Here is a 17423-nt window from a genome sequence, read left to right as displayed (position 1 = left end):
TGAAGATTTCTGACCAGGGAGTCAGAAAGATAGTCAGAAGAGTACTCAACCAGCCAAGGACCACCCTGAAAGTGCTCCAGAAAGACTTGGAGGCAGCAGGTACAGTTGTTACAGAGAAAACAATGGGCAATGCACTCCACTGCCATGGCCTCTATGGACGCTCAGCCCGCAAGACTCCATTCCTCAAGAAAAGGCATGTTGAAGCTGGTTTAAAGTTTGCTAAACAGCATCTTGACAAGCCTGTAGAATACTTCTGAATGCAGGTCTTTGAAATATTAATGTCACAATTCCCACACGCACAGACTTTCTTTCCTTTTTTTTTTTTTAGTAAAAAGGATGTTTTTTTTTTTTTTTTTTTTAATGCACATATAAGAAATGAAACAGGAAATGAACAATACTAAATGATTTATTGTCAAAACAAAACTGAACAAAGCAACAAACAATAGCATCAGGGAATGTGTAGGAGGGGTCAATAACACTCGTAGGGACTTGTTGAGTGACCCTCTAAGAGACAAGTATGAGATATAACCATACATTCACACAAATACACAACATATTACTGTAATTCAAGTAAATAAAATGCAGTTAAACAGGGGGAAAATATCAATACACTGTTAGCAAAAGAAGGATAGGAAGAAAAATGTGCCAGAAAGGTATGTAGGATTATGAAACAAATGAGGATATCAATATGAAACTCATTTCCTCTTTGTGTTATTTGATGAAGCAAACTTGTCCCAAAATGGTCAGAAAGGACGACTGATTTCTAGAAATGAACTACTGTTGCAGGACTTGCATAATAACGCCTGACCTGAGAGCAGACAGCAGACCTCCACCTGCAGCAGGGGAGCCCAGACATCTCTCTGCTTCACAACCAAAACAACTCAAAGTGACATCTGGCATTTCGCGGCTCATGCTGCCCTGTTATTGAAGATTTTCTGCTATTTTCAATGTCAGGTACTTTCATAACTCGGGGTCACTTTGCCGGCTGTGTCATGAAGGCAAAAAGCAGACAAAAGGTCAGAAACTGGCTGTGCAGGAGCAAAAACTCAGAGAGGAAAAAAAAGCTGTTGAGAAGCTGATGACGAATAGGAATAATTAATTTTAGGGAACATTTTTCTTTTTCTGATTTCACCTTTTTTGTGTTCATGCAGATTAAAAACACCTGTGAACTAATAATATCCTGGAGTAGAAGTTTCTTCTTCCAAAGTATTTTCTCTTATTTTTTCTTTTACTAATTCAGCATCAATATCAGTCAGACCACTAAACAAGTGAATGTATTCAGAGACAATAATCGCTTTAAGCCCACAGAAGTGTTACATAATGAGTGTTTACAGTTGTGTGTCTGGCGATGAGAGATTGAGAGTGTGTAGGTGTGCAGTGGACTGTGTTTGTGATAACAGAGAGTGTGTGGGAGAGACAACAAGCCAACAATTATTTTCTGTGCTTTCCTCTTATACATTCAAATGTTTTACCAACAAACTACCAAAAATAATCTCTTTTTTTACACTCAAAGGAATCTAAAATTATTCTACAACAGGAGTGAGTTTAGTTATTTGTCTTTTTTGGGTAGTAGCAGCTTATATACCTCAAAACATGTTAGCTAACGTTGCATAAATGCAGTGTCTGCCTGAGATGACAGTGAATGTTTTTGCCATGTTTATCTCTTTTGCTAATGGAAACGGACAATTTTGAATACCAAACATTAAGTCATTGTTTGGCTTCACATACATAAGGCTCTGACCCAGAATGAACTTTCCAACACAGCCTGGTAATAACTGGGAAAACTGGATCATCTGACATCACTTCCTTGTGAGTTAGCTAAACGTTAATAACATCAACCAAATATACAGTATCATATTAGCCATGTGTTAACATATTAGCTTAATCTTGAATGCAGTCTGACAAAAATCATATCATCGATAACTCATTGAGTGCTAAATGTTAAGCTATAATGTCTAGTATTAGCAGCTAGCTGATTCCTGGCTGGAACATTAGCGTCCATTGCATTACTGGAAGTAGAAGTCAGAACAGCTTCTATTTTAAAAAGAGACTCAAAAAACCAAGAAAGTGTATAGAAAGTGCAAAAAGCTCCATAAGAAAATAAATGCTGACAGCTTGTCCATCATTGTCCAGTCAGCCAGCCTCCACCTCCACAGGGTCCAGGACTGAGCTTCTTCAGCAGTCTGGGTTAGCATGGCTAACTCGTCCATCTTATTGGAGATAGATCTTACGTTGCCAATAATGATGGATAGAAGGACAGATCTATGTCATCACTTCTTGAACCAGCGCGTCGTCCTCACCTCCTTCTCCTCACCTTGTGGGAAAACATCCGGCCTAGCAACAGTTAGCATTGACATGCTACAGGCTGCTAACAGCTGATTTCACATGTGAACAATGCAACCGTGAATACATGTAGGATCTCCAGACAAACACAGGAGAAAAAGTAGTAAAAATATCACTGAGGCCACAAAAAGTTTGGTGTCCATGACCAACAAATGAGCCATACAAAGTAATGATCCACTCCAAATACAAAGATTACAAAAAAGAGACGAAAAAATTACAAAAAACGGAAAAACAAGAGAGAGCTGCTACAAAAGGCAGCCATAGCCAACAAGGCGGCGCCTAGCAAACTAGAACTGTGCTATTGCAATAATTTGAGACAAGATTGTGTTTGAGATTATGATGAATAGTAAAATAAGGCTACATGCTATGCTATATGGAACATGCAGAGGTTATTAGAGAATATGAAAGATATATTTTTTAAATTGAGAAAAAAAAATCTTTATTAATTTTGAATTTTTTTAAATACCACTGAAAAAGCTTGTGCAATACTGTTTTCAGTACACTACTGTATACTGTTTAGTTTAATTTTAGTTCAAAATACTTTTTTCATGCATTGGTTTACTTTTTTTTTTTTAAATAAATTCTGTAGCTAATAGATCCTTATTTGCAGTACATAATTGAAAAAATAGATGCTATTTACGAGAGTGTGGGTTCTCTAATGTCAAGCCCCCCCGCATAAGACAGTGCCCTGATTGGGGCACCCCTCTCTAAAAAGTCTGGACACGCCCCTGCTTGAGACTGGTACCTCTCCCCAGGTAAGTTATGTTTCTTTGCTCATGAACAGATGGATTGATGTAGAACAGAGGGTTCAGTTAATAGAATATCAATCAATCTTTCTTTACACAGCCCCAAATCAAAAGATGTGTTATCTTAAAACACCTGTTAATGTTAATCAAATTTTATCAAGACAAGATAAAAAGTCTTATCTCATCTTAACCCAGCACTTTGCAGCGTTGAGCAAGTTACAGTTGAATAGAGGATTACGGTGAAAGGTGGGATTCAACTTTCCCCCAGGTATGTCCCCACCTATGTCAAACTTAAACCCACAGTTATACCATGGCCACCCCCCTGAAAGGGGGGGATCCCTTCCTTGGTTTAAACTTGCCTGAATGAGAAAAAGGCGAGAGAAGGCGTGTCATATTCACACATGATGAGAATACAAATCAAGGTTACTTTCTCGATCTTTTGAGCTACCTGCTGTATTGTCGCACTTATTACTCTATAACTGTCACTGCTTGAAAAATGACCCACATCATGTAAGACACATTTTTTAATCCACTTTCTTAATGCTCTTAACCTCTTTTTTTTTTGCAAGACTTCAAGAAGAAAGAAAGGAATTTTAAATACGTTTGGCATCTGTCAGTTTTTTATTAGCAGACAGTTAAATCAACAACAAGAGTATCAAAACAAACGTTTACATTCTTCAGGTTCCCTGTTTGTTTGACAGAACTTTCTGCACAGCTCCCAAATGTTTAACAACTTTATTGAACATTTCCATCAGTAAAACTGCACATATTGAATATGAAACATGCATTGTTCATTTTGGTTATTGAAAAAGCTAAAACTGACTGTATTGGCATTATCACATTAAGCACCGCTTAAGTGTATCATAAGCTTAAAAGATGATGTTTCAAACTGTATTTTAGTTGTACTTCACTTCAAGCATCATGATATACAGCAAAGAGGAAAAATAACAGCGTAAACTGGCACTTCACAGTCATATTTTGCCACAAATCATCCACATTTAGTAAAAAGCTCATTTTTGTGTTTTGACACGTTGTGTCCTGCTTGCATTGAAACTTGCAAAAAGCTTTAGAAGGAAGGCAAAAAGGAAGAGCAGAAATAAAACATTCAGAGAGTGAGATCAGTAAAGCATGCCTAACAAACAAACTCTCCAGCCCATAAAGCCGAGGTCAGGTTGTTACTGTGCAGGATAAACCTCAGGAGGACCAGAGCAAAGAAAGAAAAGACAATGCTGCCATCTAGAGGCAGTACAATCACATCCCTGTGGAAGAACACCTCTTTGGCCTCATGTTCCTCCTCCTGACAACACTGTCCTGAGGTTGATCTTTAAGGTTCCTTTTCTTGGATGTCTGGACAGCTCGTTTCATGAACCTTCTTCGTTGTAGAAAAAGGCATAATAGAAGAAAGCGCTGACCAGCAGCAGAGCGACTGAGAGCAGCATGTTCTTCCGATTCTCTCCTCGTAGAGTCTCCAGCTCCTTGTCTGGAAGTGGAAAGGAGAAGGAATTTTATCACATATGAATCCTCAATAAAGAATAAACTATTGAGTTTACTTTGAGCGAACAATATCAACAGACTGGGGTCACTGATTAATTTTTCTTTGAAAGTTTTCATTTCAGACCTTCAAAATTATTTAAGCATTATTCTTTTTTTCCATAAATTAGTAAAAATAAATGAAAATTAGCCATTTTGGCTAACTTGGGTACATTTACATTTGTTTAAACATCAATTAAAGTACATTTTCCTTTTAGATTAAACAAATAAAAAAGGATGGGTTTTATTTGGTGTTGTGTTGTTGTTTTTTGCTTTAAGTCTCTGATTTATTAAATTATTTGCCTTATTTATGTTTCTGTTTTGCTATCATTATTGTTACATTTATTTTTGTTGATTTTTTTTATTTTTATTTTTAGAATTTTACAATTCTATTTATTTTCATTTTCATTTTAATTGTGTATTTATGGTATTTGAGCACAAATTTTGTATAGGTATGTGAATTTTATATCCAGCATTCAATTTTTGTATTGTACATGTATGTAGCTGTTTAATTTAATAAAATAAAATAAAATTTGATTAAAAACAATTTTTTTAAGTGTATCAAAGCAGTGTATTGATTGAAATTTACCTAATACTTGTACCCTCTCGTTCATGATTGCCATTTCATCTTCTAGTTCCTGCCTGGAGGTTTGGACAGAGAGACAACACAGTTAGGGAACAGTAAAATCACTGGGTAAGGCAGGAAAATGACTCAAATGTTTCTTATCAAGTTAAAACCGTTAAATCTTAAGGTGATGAGGAGCTGGCAGAGGAGAGCATCCTCCCCATTCACCACCTGTAGGCATTGTCCTTACCTCTCCTTCTCAGAGAGCTTCTCCTTCCGGCTTTTGAACTCTGCTCTCTCCAGGTTGTCCTGGCAACGCGCTTTACGTTCCTCCAAACGGTCAATCTGCAATATTAACAAATGAATTATTACAGAAATAAGGTTATTTAGCTTCACTTTGAATATGTTACCGTGAGATTTACCATACAGTGGAAACAATATGTTAATAAAATGCACAAAAAACGTTCAATAGATGGTGTTTAGATGGGTAGTAGCCACTCTAAGCTAACGTGCGAAGAGCCTAGCATGCTAACAGCTAGCTTCGCTGTAGGTGACGTCTTACCTCAGTGGCGACACTGATTTTCTCTCGACGTTTGTCTTTTAATTTCGGCATTTTTAAGACCCACAATCTCAGTAAGATGCAGAAATGGGGAAAACAGTGACGACGCGGAAGTGAAATTCTTCTTTTTAAGGTTTAATTTTGGATTCTGACACATCACCCAGAGTCTCTACTGCCCTCTGTCTGTTAGGCGGTTAGCGAGCAACACCTGTAAACGTGTGCTAAAACAATCATGATGAATTACATTAGAATTACACATATGGCGGTTATTCTTTTGGAAGAAAGACAGTCTCCAAAGGCAGCCATGTTGAATTCACTCTTTAGTTTAAGAATGAAGGTCTAATCAGCTATCTATAAGTCTGCAGTCTGAGAGGCACACACAGGTGAGCAGAGGTGAAAGGGTTGTTGTTGGCCGTTGTTAATCGGATTACATGACTCATAAGGGACCCGTCTTGATCGGCTGAGGAGGAGAGGGACGACGTTGTCCATTTTCTCCCCAAGCTACTAGCTTCTTTCCTCCTGAGACTAAAAAATGCCTCTTTTTATAAACCGAGACCAAATGTTTGCTCACCAGGTTCACCTGCTGGAGCACAAACTGAGGGTAAGTTAAGCCTATACTTTTACTTTTTGTGTATATTTTTATTTATACTCCTCAAAATACACCTATAAATTAAAAATAACATACTTAATTGTGTTTTCAGAGTAAAGAGGAGCGTATACTGGAACTGGAGACAGAAAATGCTATTCTACATTTGAGACTTGCTGAGGTAAGAAACACTGTCTTCTTGTTGTGTTATATATACAGCAAAAAAACTGAAATCTTGTCATGTTTTTGTCTTATTTTGAGTAAAATTTGTCTTATTACCCTTGATATGTGCCATATTTATCTGAGCAGTCCAGTAAAATGTCTTATTTCAAGTTATTTAAGGACAAAATGAGGTCTGAATTGCTTGAAACAAATAATACAAATTTACCAATGGAACAAGAAAAATAGCTCGAAAATTTGCTTGAAACTAGAATAATGTGTCAATACAAGTTACTTTTCTCTTGTTCTATTGGTAGGTGTTTTTTTTTATTTGGCTTGTTACAGCAATTCAGACCTTATTTTGTCTTCAAATAAATTGACACAAGTCATAAAAAGCTTAAGAAGACATTTTTACTGTATATAAGACAAAAACACTTGATAATATTTTAGTTTTTCTAGTATTTTAGTATGATTCTGTCGTATTTTATTATGTAGATGACAAATAAGGGTATCTTTTGTTCACCAGTTTCTTATCTTATAAGTGATTTTATCTTATCAGTAAAAAAATGTCTTTTTAGACTTTATATGAGCCACATTTACCTGACCAGTTTAGAAAAATGTTTTATTTCAAGATATTTGAAGCCATAAATGAGGTCTGAATTAAACAAGTAAGAAAAATCTGCCAATAGAACAAGAGAAAAGTTACTTGTATTAAGACTTAATTTCAATTTCGAGCTAATTTTCTTGCAATTTTTCCTCGTTTTTTTTTTTTTTTTGACTTGAGACAAACAATTCGGACCTCATTTTTGTCTTTAAATCACATGAATTAAGACGTTTTTCTGGACTGATAAGCTGAATATGGCTCATATTTGGTATAATAAGACATGTTTAAGTAACGTTCCGTGTTGTTGATGTTTCTCAGTGTTTGTCCAAACTCCGCCGAGAACCTGAAGAGGAAGTCAAAGCCCTGACCCTCCCTCAGCACCAGCGGGACACACAAAAGATCACCCGCTCAGCCCTCTCCAAACTCCTCTCAGGGGTGCAGGTAACAGTGCTTCCTCAGGTAGCGACGCAGCTAATACGAGCTAACATTACCACATGGTCATTTTTATGTCTTCTGTGGCAGGTCGTGAAGCAGGAGCTAAGTGAACTTTTCGCTGTGTATTTAAGCTTCGCCACCGAGCTGGAGGAGAAGAGCAAGCAGCTGCTGGAAAAGGTGGACAAAGCCAGCTCTGTCCCCAAAGTTCACAGTGAAGACAGCGTTGAGAGTGAGTGTCTGAGTGTTTGGCACCACACACATATAGGTTAGGATTTGGAAAGACTATTTTTGGATTAGGAACTCAGGTTGTTTTAAGTAAGATAATCCCAAGTTTTGTATCTTGGTGCGTCCCGGAGGCCTTTTTTTCTTAAAATGCATCCAAATGATTAAAATCAGGAGTGCAGTGTTGTTTCTGCTCACACAGTCGTCCTCACAGCGTCCCTGTCAGTGGTAAAGTGGTTTACATGTGACGTGCTGGTTGTACCTTGATTAGGTGTGTTGGCTGATAATCCTCTCACACGGTTTCCCTCCCCTCTCACCCTGTCCTCAGAGTTATTCCGGGTTGACTTTCTCTCTGCAGGTCAGCTGGTCAGCTCTCATAATTTCTGAAAACACTGGCTGGCACGGGCTTGAGCGGGTGTTGTGTGTAATTTTACAGGATGCACAACATGTTATGGCTTCTTTATTTTCTGAAGAGACATTAATTTTATGTCAGGAGACTTGCCAAGTAAATTCCTCTTACTCAATCGGTAGATTTTGTAATTTTTAAAGCAAATCAGGTGGAGTTTTTGACTTTGATTAGCTTAGTTTTTTCTGGTCTTGTCAGTTAACGAGACTCATACTAAATCTAACAAGAAACTTTTGCTTTGAACAAGTCATTGACCTGCCACCGCTCTACTTCACCTCCTACAACATCAACAGCCCACCAACTTTCCATGCACCTGTGGCTAACCTCAAGTTTTACAGCCCTGGGAAGATAACTACATCTACAAAAAGAGTAAACTGGGAGAAAATACAGATTTTGATTCTGTGTGGATGGATTCATTTAACTGACAACGTGCCAGCTCAATATACATGCTTGATGTGTGGCAAAACATAAGTAAACAATAAATATGATGAGTTGAGCGACGGTATCAATATATGTTATCAAATTCAAGTATCGTTTAAAAAAACTGTAAACTTTTTGCAGTCTGTGAAATTTCACTTGTTGTTTGCAAATATTGAAATTCAAAACCTTTTTTTGTAATTTTAAAATTACTGTTTTTTTTTCAGAAAATCTTGCGAATTCACAATTTAAAAAAAAAACTTTTATTGCACTTTTTCAAATTTAACATTCTTTTGGGAAATTTTTGCACATTTCAAAATTTCATTTTTTTTTGCAATTTTGCATGTTTTCAATTTTAACATATTGTTCAATTCTTAGAAATTTTTACAACTTATTTTTTTCACCTTTTGTAAATTTCAACATGTTTTTGCAATATTAAAGATATATGTTATCAAATTAAGATATTCTTTAAATTTTTTTTAATTTATGAAATTTCAAAATTAAGTAACAATTTTGCAAATTCTTAAATTTCAGAAGTATTTTTTCCGTATTTTTTTTAATTTAATTTAATTTTATTAATTAAGAAAGACTTCAAATTTTTGCAATTTTGCTAAGTTTCAGAAGTTTCTTACATTTTGAAAACTTATCTTGTTTAAATTTTTATATGTTTTGGGAAAATTTTTCGTTTCGTTTTGTTTTTTACAAATTTTAAAATTCTTTTTTTTAATTATTGTAGTTTTTTTAATTTTGATTTTTTTTTAAATTTTTGCGTTTATGTAAATTTGTTAAAAATAAAAAAACAAGACATCACATGTGCAATTTAATTAATTCAAAAAATTATGTTTTCAATGATTTGCTGTATATTTAAATCATTACATGATCATGATCTATGTGTAGTATTTTAGACCTTAATGTCTTTATTGTGAAGATAAAGTAGATTTTGTGGCTCCTGAATGACTTTAATCCAGGTGAGCTGAGGAAAAAAAGGCTCCTTTGAAAGTAAAGGTTGCAGACCCCTGCCCTAGAGTATCATTCTTGCATTTAAAAGCAAAAAAAGTCTGAGATAGAAAAACAATCCTCCAACCTTCTACTGTCACTTTCTTCCTGCTGTCTTTCTCCAGGCTTGCAGGCTCATGTCGCAGCTCTGGAGCGCTCTCTGGAGGAGGAGAAGGAGAGGTGCAGGGCTGAGAGGCAGAGGAGGAAAGATCTCCACAACACACTGGTGGTGAGGGGAAGATGTTTAATGTTCCTCCAACTGTTAAAACACACGATGAGATGAAACTTTCAGGCTCAGTATTTGTTTTGGTGCAGGAGCTGAGAGGAAACATCAGGGTTCACTGCAGGGTGCGACCTGTTCTTCCTTTTGACCACGTTGAGTCCTCCGCCTCTGCATCAGGGTGGGTCAGCACGCACTCCTCCACTGACAATACGAAAAACTAAGTGGTACTAAACGTTTTCTCTTTGGCTTTCAGGCTGGCAGCATCAGAGGAAGTGGTGACTGCGTTTAGCGATGTGAGCGAACACTTTAAACACTTTAACACAGCAGACAGCTTCAGCGAGCTGGTGTGATTGACTTTTTCTTCTTTTTGGTTTTTTAGGACACAGTGATGGTGAACTGCTTAAAAACGGCGCTGCCAGTGCACAATAAAATGTTTGAGTTTGAAAGGTAGATTCACATTTCAGCTTGATTTGATGTGCTTTAGTTTTTTTCAGTTTTCATCTTATTACTAAGATGACTTCTCCTTCCAGAGTCTATGGACCAGAAGACTCTCAGGGCGCTGTGTTTGAGGAAGTCAAGCCTCTTCTTACATCTCTGCTTGACGGGTGAGAAGAAAATCTCCATTCCAATCCAGTCCAGTCCAAAGACTGAACTATAATCAAGTGTTTTTTTTTATTTTTAATTTTAAGAAAATGTCTTATTAAACGTAATATGAGCAACATTAACCTGACCAGTCCAGAAAAAAATGTCTTATTTCAAGTTATTCAGAGACAAAATGAGGTCTGAATTGTTTGGAATAAGTAAAAAAATCTGCCAATGTGATATCAAGTATAACAAGACTTTTTTTTTCTTAAACCAAGAAAAAAAAACCTTGATAAGAATTCAGTTTTTTGTACTGAGGGTTATAACAGCAGATGCCGGGTCTCCCTCGTTCTTTAGCCTAGCATTAAATGCAACCAGAAGTGACTGATGTGCAGACGTCACTGATCATGGTGGGCCGAATGACTGTGAAAGGTCAGAGAGGGAGGATTGAGCCAGCTCACAATAAAATCTTTAAATTGATCCTAAAATCAACAGGAAGGCAATGAAGCAAGGCAAGGAGAGGAATGGTGTGCTCATGCTTGTTGAGTTCTTGTTCAGATTTTGCACCAGCTGGAGACGAGACAAGAAGGCCTGACTAACACCGACATAAAGTGCGTTGCAGTAGTCTAGGCGAGTTATCATTAGTGTGTAAATTCATCTCAAAGTCTACTGTCGCGAATTTAAACGTGCGTCATGCCCGTAACGTGCCACGTGCACTCCTGAGACTGAACGCTTAACTATTTTGACAAACTGAGGAGCTGACGCGAGTCAATGTGCATGCGGAGTAGAGAGCCCGTTCATTTAGAGACAGAAAGCCCAAAAGAGCATCTGAAAAATAACGAGCTGTGGTTTCAAAAGCATGACAGGAGAGTGTGTGAAAGCTTTGGAGATCACCATCAAGGCCTGCTGCCTCTCCCTGATAATCCACTACCACTGCCCTGCCTGGCTGTTCCCTGAGACCTCATCCTCGACCCCCCAACCCATGTTCCCGGAGGTCTCCCTGGGGATAATGAAGGGGTGGAGGAAAGAGAGGAGCACAGAGAACTTCCATCTTTTCCCCGGCTCTGCCCCTGCCCCGCTCCTCCCTCCTCTCTATCAGGCTCAAAACTCCACTGAGGAAAACACAGTCGGACTCAGTGATGACCCGTGCAGGCAAATCCAGCTGGGAACGAATGTTTTCAGAACTTACATTCAAAACCTGTCTCCTCAGAGACTTTCAACCAAGCCTGCCCCTTTTTTTCTGCTCTCTGTAGAGTACACACGTCGTATCGTATAACTCTGGATGATGACACACCGCACAGATTATTTTCTCCTCCATCTTCTGGCGGGGTTGGAGTCGAAGCAGGTGGCGGTTCCCCCCCAACATCATCAAATCAATGATGTCGTGGGGGAATGTCATTGCTGATTGACTGCCACGGCACAGCCTCACGCAAATTCACGTCGAAAAGTTCAATATTTTCAACTTGAGCGTAGAGGCGTCTGCCGCCCCAAATGCGCCAACACCCCAAATCGCTCCAAACGCGTCCAACGCACCGTCCGGGGTGAATCGGCGTCCAAATGCGCCTTTGCATTAACTTTGTAGGTAATCTCGACGCAATTTTGCGGCCAGTGTGGCCTTACTATAAGAAAGATAAAGCTTTGCCTTGGACAGCTGCTTCAGCTAAAAGAAGTTACAACTTCTGTCTCTAACCCCAACACAGTCTCCTCAGATGTCTGTCTAACATGAGTCTGGTTCTGTCCGAGGTTTCTGCCTGTTAAAGGGAAGTTTTTCCTCTCCATTGTAACTTGCTAAATGCTGCAAAGTCCTGTACTCATGGTGGATTAAGATAAGCTAAGACTCCTTATCTTGTCTTGATGTTGGGTTTCTGCTAATAAAATTTTATTAACATTTACGGGTCTAGACCTGTAAATGTTTTTGTAAAGTGTCTTGAAATAACATTTGTTATGATTTGGCGCTATACAAATAAAGATTGATTGAATGATTGATTGAACTTTAGTTGTACTGTCATTAAAATTTAGAAAGTTGAGGGAACAATTTTTTTAAAAGGAGGGAGTCATCTGCATAGAAGTGAAATGAGACGCTTTATTTAAAAAAAAAAAAAGTGAAAAGAGAATAGGCCCAAGAATGGGTCCTTGAGGGACTCTATGGGAGAAACGCACTGCAGGAAAAGGAACTTCTATTTGACAGGTCGGATCTCAACTAGGGATAGATAGTACCGGTATTTTGAAGCATATCGGCATCTACCTTTTTTTGGTAATTTGACAGCCCATAAGAAATCAGTTTAAAATGGTGTTATGTTTGGGCTCTGATGCAGCCATGCTTCTCTACCTGCAGTCACTACTCTGTCTCTAGCATCGTCCCACCCACAGTCATCACTGTCTGATTGGTGACTGGCAGAGCTAATTTTTGGAAAACTTTCCTGTAGAAAACTTTAGGGAGCTATTTATTGTCAGAGTTTTTATTTTTCAAAAATTTGATGTCAGTGTTTTCACTTGTACTGTAAATGAATATCCGCTCCAAATATCGGCTAATCGGTATCAGCCTTGAAAAACCTGTATTGGTATCACGGCCATATCATGGTCAGTTGTGTAAAAGGCAGCCGTTAGACTAAAATATGCATGAATGGGTTTTACTGTCTCTCGTGCTCTGCAGCTACAACGTGTGCATCATGGCGTACGGGCAGACGGGCAGCGGAAAGACTCACACCATGGTTGGATCCAAACAGCAGGGGGAGCTGCAGAAGGAAACACACCAGGGGATCATCCCAAAGGCTGCTGAAGAGCTCTTCAGGTGAGACACGGAGAAGCTATGATCTGCTCCACTTTTCTTCCTTTTTAATTCAGACTTCAAAAATAATCCGTCCATGAATTCATAATTTGCTCAGAGAGTTGGAACAGAAAATAACTGCTTGAACTTTGACCTCTCGCCCCCCGTGTGTGTGTGACCCAGGCTGATCTCTGAGAAGCCCACAGAGAGCCACACGGTGGAGGTGTCGGTGATGGAGGTGTACAACAACGAAGTCTTTGACCTCCTGGCTGGAAATGAGCCGGGCAGCGCCGCGGGCCAGCGCCGGGATGTCATCACCACCTCCTCTGGCACCATCCAGGTCACCTCCCTCGCGCACCTGTGAGTACCACCAGGAAGAGGGAGCTCTTTCTTTTTAAAGGAGGCGTTCTTTTAACACAGATCAATGCGTCATAAAACCAAAACCGCTGTAAATGGAGAAGTGATCGCTTGTTATAAACTCACAGAACATTATCTTCAGCAGAGATGGATCTGTGAGGTTTCTTATAGCTCCTGTACTTCACTGAGCTCATAAAACGGATTTTTATGGGCAGCAGCTCCACTCTCTAATCCCAACCATGAAAACAGCGTTTATAAATCCACTGTTTGCCTCCTGCTCTGCAGCAAACTGATGGAGAACAGACTCTTTTAGTCATGTGGGGACAAGAAGGAGTGGTTAGGGTGAAGCTGACAATGAAGCTGGCTGCTTTGAGACCAGAGAAGTGTTAAAAGATGCTCCAGTCAAGATGAAAGTAGAAGTGATATCAGATCAAACGTTTTCTGTAGGTTTTTTATTTTTCAGCTGGACAGCAATTTTTTGTAGAGTGAGCCAAAAGCATGACAGAATGAAATGTTTTACACATTCCATTTTCCCGCCTTCAGTGAGTCACGTGACCAGCTGCACGGAACTCTCAATCAGTGTGACATCATCACCAACTGCTGCTTTCTGATGAGTGAAATTGACGGAAGTTTTCAAATGTCTCTTCATAGCTGCCACAATTTTAACCAAATATCTTTGAAAATCAGATATTTTTGTAGTAAATTTTGTCAGGAATCCATTCATGTCATTTTTGAAGCAGTGCAACTTTTACTTTTTTGTGGAGAGGCCTGTATGTGTGGATCCTCCTCTCCCATTCATTCTAATAGAGGGAGCTGAAACAGCTTTTTTGGGTTCACCGACTTTAAGGGCTCATTATTCCTAAACCGTTTGAGAAACAACAAATTTGTACAGAGCTTTTGTAAAGCAAGGCCCACTCTTTCATCTGAGTGAATTTCAAGCCGATATCATTTATGGCCTAGGAGGAGATCAATTTTGTTTCTGGCCCCAAATTCGGCCAAATTTTATATTACTAGCTTTCTGTTTGAGGGGTGTCTGCATATAACTACAACATTTTGATGTTGGTTTGATATCTCTACGACATTCCTACTGCCAGTGAAGTGTACCTAGGTGGCGCTAGAGAGTGGATTTTGGTATGTCAGGGTCAATTTTTGTATTATATTGAATATCATAAGCAAAACACTGGAGTATTTGTATTTAATCTGTTGATTTTCATTCTTCTTTAATTATATTCAAGATTTTCAACTGATCTTTGATTCAAGGATTTTGTATTGTGTCCATATAAATGGATTTTTGTAGGCCAGACTGCATGAATTGAAGGGTTGTTTAATATCTTTCTATTACAGATGTTCATCAAAGGTTTGATTTAAGAGGTATAAAATTAATCTTCAAATATGGACGCCCCTTTTCTACACCCTCTTTTTAAAGTTGTTGTATTTTGAGTTTTTCCCTTGCTAGATAAATCTGGAATGAGCTTATTTACTCAGTGTTTCCTGTGTGAACAGGCCAGTGTGTAACGCCTCTGAGGTGATGCAGGTCATCAGCAGCGTCCTGAAGCTCAGGGCCCACTCTCCCACCCTCATCCACCCCGACTCCTCACGCTCACACCTCATCGTCACCCTCACCATTTCCTCCAAGAGCCCCAACGCCCTGGTTTTAGGTGAGTTCAAACGCACGTCCTCGTTAATCCACACACACTGTCCCCGTACTACAACCTTCCTGTCACTTCCTGTCACTGCAGCCCGAAGGTTACAGAGAGCCAAGAAGGACATGCAGCGCTCCGCCCAGAAGGAGTGGTGGAGTCCACGCTGTCAACGTGCCAACCCCAGCGCCCAGCACTCATCTGACGAGCTCTTTGCAAGCTCCTCCTCCTCCCCATGCCCCTCCCCTTCGCTTTCACCATGCCCCTCCCCGAGACCGAGCTTCTCACAGGCGCCGTTTAAGACCAAGCTGCAGCTGGTGGACCTGGCGGGGAGCGAGTGTGTCGGTACGACGACGACGCAGCCGCAGGCGCTCGTTTCAGTTTTTATCTCTGCAAAACAACATGATTACAAAATTATACGAGCTACTACACTGCCCTGTGTGTGTGTGTGTGTGTGTGTGTGTGTGTGTGTGTGTGTGTGTTCCAGGGATGTCTGGTGTTTCCGGTGCTGCTCTCTGGGAGGTGTCCTGTATAAACCGAAGTCTCTCCGCTCTGGCTGACGTCCTGGGAGCTCTCGCCGAGCACAGACCTCACGTCCCGTACAGGAACAGCAAACTGACTCACCTGCTGCAGGATGCCATAGGTGAAACACACACACACACACACACACACTCGTTTGACCCAACGTTGTGCATCTATAACTCAAAGACACTTAAACTCACACCCTTCATTTTCTGACCTTCTCGTTGCTGAAACCTCTGTCTCCACCAGGCGGCGACTCCAAGCTGCTGCTGATGCTGTGCGTCTCCCCCACTCAGCGATACATCACAGAGTCTCTGCAGTCTCTGGGTTTGGGCACAAGAGTCCGTCAGGTCCAGAAGGAGCTGCCCCGGAGGAAGAGTAACACCCTGAGAGTGAAGTGACAAGACGGAGGGAGGGAACGTCCTTATGGGTTCAGAGGAAGCAGACTCATGAGTCATTGCTGTGGAACGAGCTCATTTAAAGTGATTTAAGTTAACCCTCTATGGCAACAAACATCTTTTTCTGTTATCACACTGTCCCTTTAAAATTTAAAACCACAAGAGATTTCTCCACCCCAAAAAGTATGAGGGATCCTTGGGTGACCTGTTTCATCAGGGGGTGGAGATTGCTATTAGCGCAGTGCCATGAGTTGGTACGCTGATGAAGTTTTTTTTTAACTACTTAAACTGAAAAATCTTTGTGAAGAAAAACATGCTCATGAACAAGTCAAGTATTTTTTTTTAAAAGATAAATGTTGTTTTATTTTAATTTAGTAAAACAGTTTTGTTTGTTCCCTGCCCCAGAGCAACTTCATACTGTCAGACCATTGGGGTAGTCATGCCAAATCAGTGGTTCTCAGCTCTGGTCCCAGACAAGAAACCTGGGAACAGGGTCCAGAGAAATTATAGGCCGCGTTTACACGACGCCAAAAACGGTCAAATCAGATGAGATTTCGTTGCGTTTTGGCCTTGCATTTAGATAAGACCGCGTTGCGTTTTGTCCGAAAAACGAAATCTTTTGACAACGCTCTCCAGAGTGGAGAGTTTTCAAAACGCTCCAGAGCGTTTCAGGCGCTGACGTCATCACATGCGCACTTGCAGTTTCAGGTGAAGGTTGTGCGCGCAGCCACAACTTCCAGTTAAGCCATTCCGGTCCAGTTGGTGGCGGTAATGCGCCTCAAGGTTGGATTGCCAACTGTCTCACACAATAAAACGGCAGAAACATGCGAACAACCACAACAGTGATGGCTGATTTCCGAGTAGCACATACACACACATATATCCACATCGCCAACTACTGGCCTGGCCTGGCCACTACATCGTTGTGACTTGTCCTCTTGGAGTCGTATGAACGTGGATCGTTTTCACGTCCTCATGTAAACGCGGATGGCTTTTAGTTGTTAGTGCTCCCAGCGCCAACTTTATGCCGCCTACCACCCCATGTGGCCGCAGCCACCGCCCTGGTGGAGCTGTTGCATATGGAGTGACGTATTGATGTTTTACGATGACACAATGATGTGGCACTGACTTAGCTCTTTGCCAGTTCTTCGAAAGAATGTGAAACCAACCAACTAAGTACTAGCACCAGCACCGAACGATCACTGGTGGAAAAGGGGTAAGAGGGACCCTCCATTGGGCCCTCAGCTTTTGTCAAGGAAATAGAAAAGACCCTACCCTTGAAACTCAAACTATTCCCCTTAAAAGACGTGTTGGTCAGATTCAGGAGTCTCGCATCCTGCTCCAAAGACCTCCATCCGTCCAACAC

At 40.1% G+C, this 17423-nt stretch overlaps 2 protein-coding genes across 2 annotated transcripts; one reads left to right on the top strand and one right to left on the bottom strand.

Moving 5' to 3' along the window:
* Positions 1-3788: 3788 nt before the first annotated feature.
* Positions 3789-5906, bottom strand: ccdc167 (coiled-coil domain containing 167). The gene is made up of 4 exons (XM_074685415.1): positions 5747-5906; positions 5435-5529; positions 5209-5261; positions 3789-4569 (listed from the first exon to the last, which is right to left on the bottom strand). The coding sequence occupies exons 1-4, from the start codon at positions 5795-5797 to the stop codon at positions 4451-4453; spliced, it is 318 nt and encodes a 105-aa protein (XP_074541516.1). The 5' UTR covers positions 5798-5906; the 3' UTR covers positions 3789-4450.
* A 246-nt stretch (positions 5907-6152) lies between these two features.
* On the top strand, positions 6153-16340 carry kif25 (kinesin family member 25). The gene is made up of 15 exons (XM_074685644.1): positions 6153-6344; positions 6445-6510; positions 7411-7533; positions 7615-7756; positions 9694-9797; positions 9884-9969; positions 10045-10084; positions 10171-10238; positions 10322-10396; positions 13027-13164; positions 13324-13500; positions 15001-15155; positions 15237-15482; positions 15625-15780; positions 15909-16340. Exons 1-15 carry the CDS (start codon positions 6276-6278, stop codon positions 16058-16060), a joined length of 1797 nt encoding a protein of 598 aa, XP_074541745.1. The 5' UTR covers positions 6153-6275; the 3' UTR covers positions 16061-16340.
* The last annotated feature ends 1083 nt before the right edge of the window (positions 16341-17423 follow it).

The sequence above is a fragment of the Halichoeres trimaculatus genome, unplaced genomic scaffold (genome assembly GCF_033239565.1).
Source record: "Halichoeres trimaculatus isolate MK-OKI-2021-1 unplaced genomic scaffold, fHalTri1.1 fHalTri1_scaffold_13, whole genome shotgun sequence".
In the NCBI taxonomy this organism is placed as follows: domain Eukaryota; kingdom Metazoa; phylum Chordata; class Actinopteri; order Labriformes; family Labridae; genus Halichoeres; species Halichoeres trimaculatus.
Note: the sequence above shows the minus strand (reverse complement) of the source record. Positions and strands in the feature narration are given on the sequence as shown.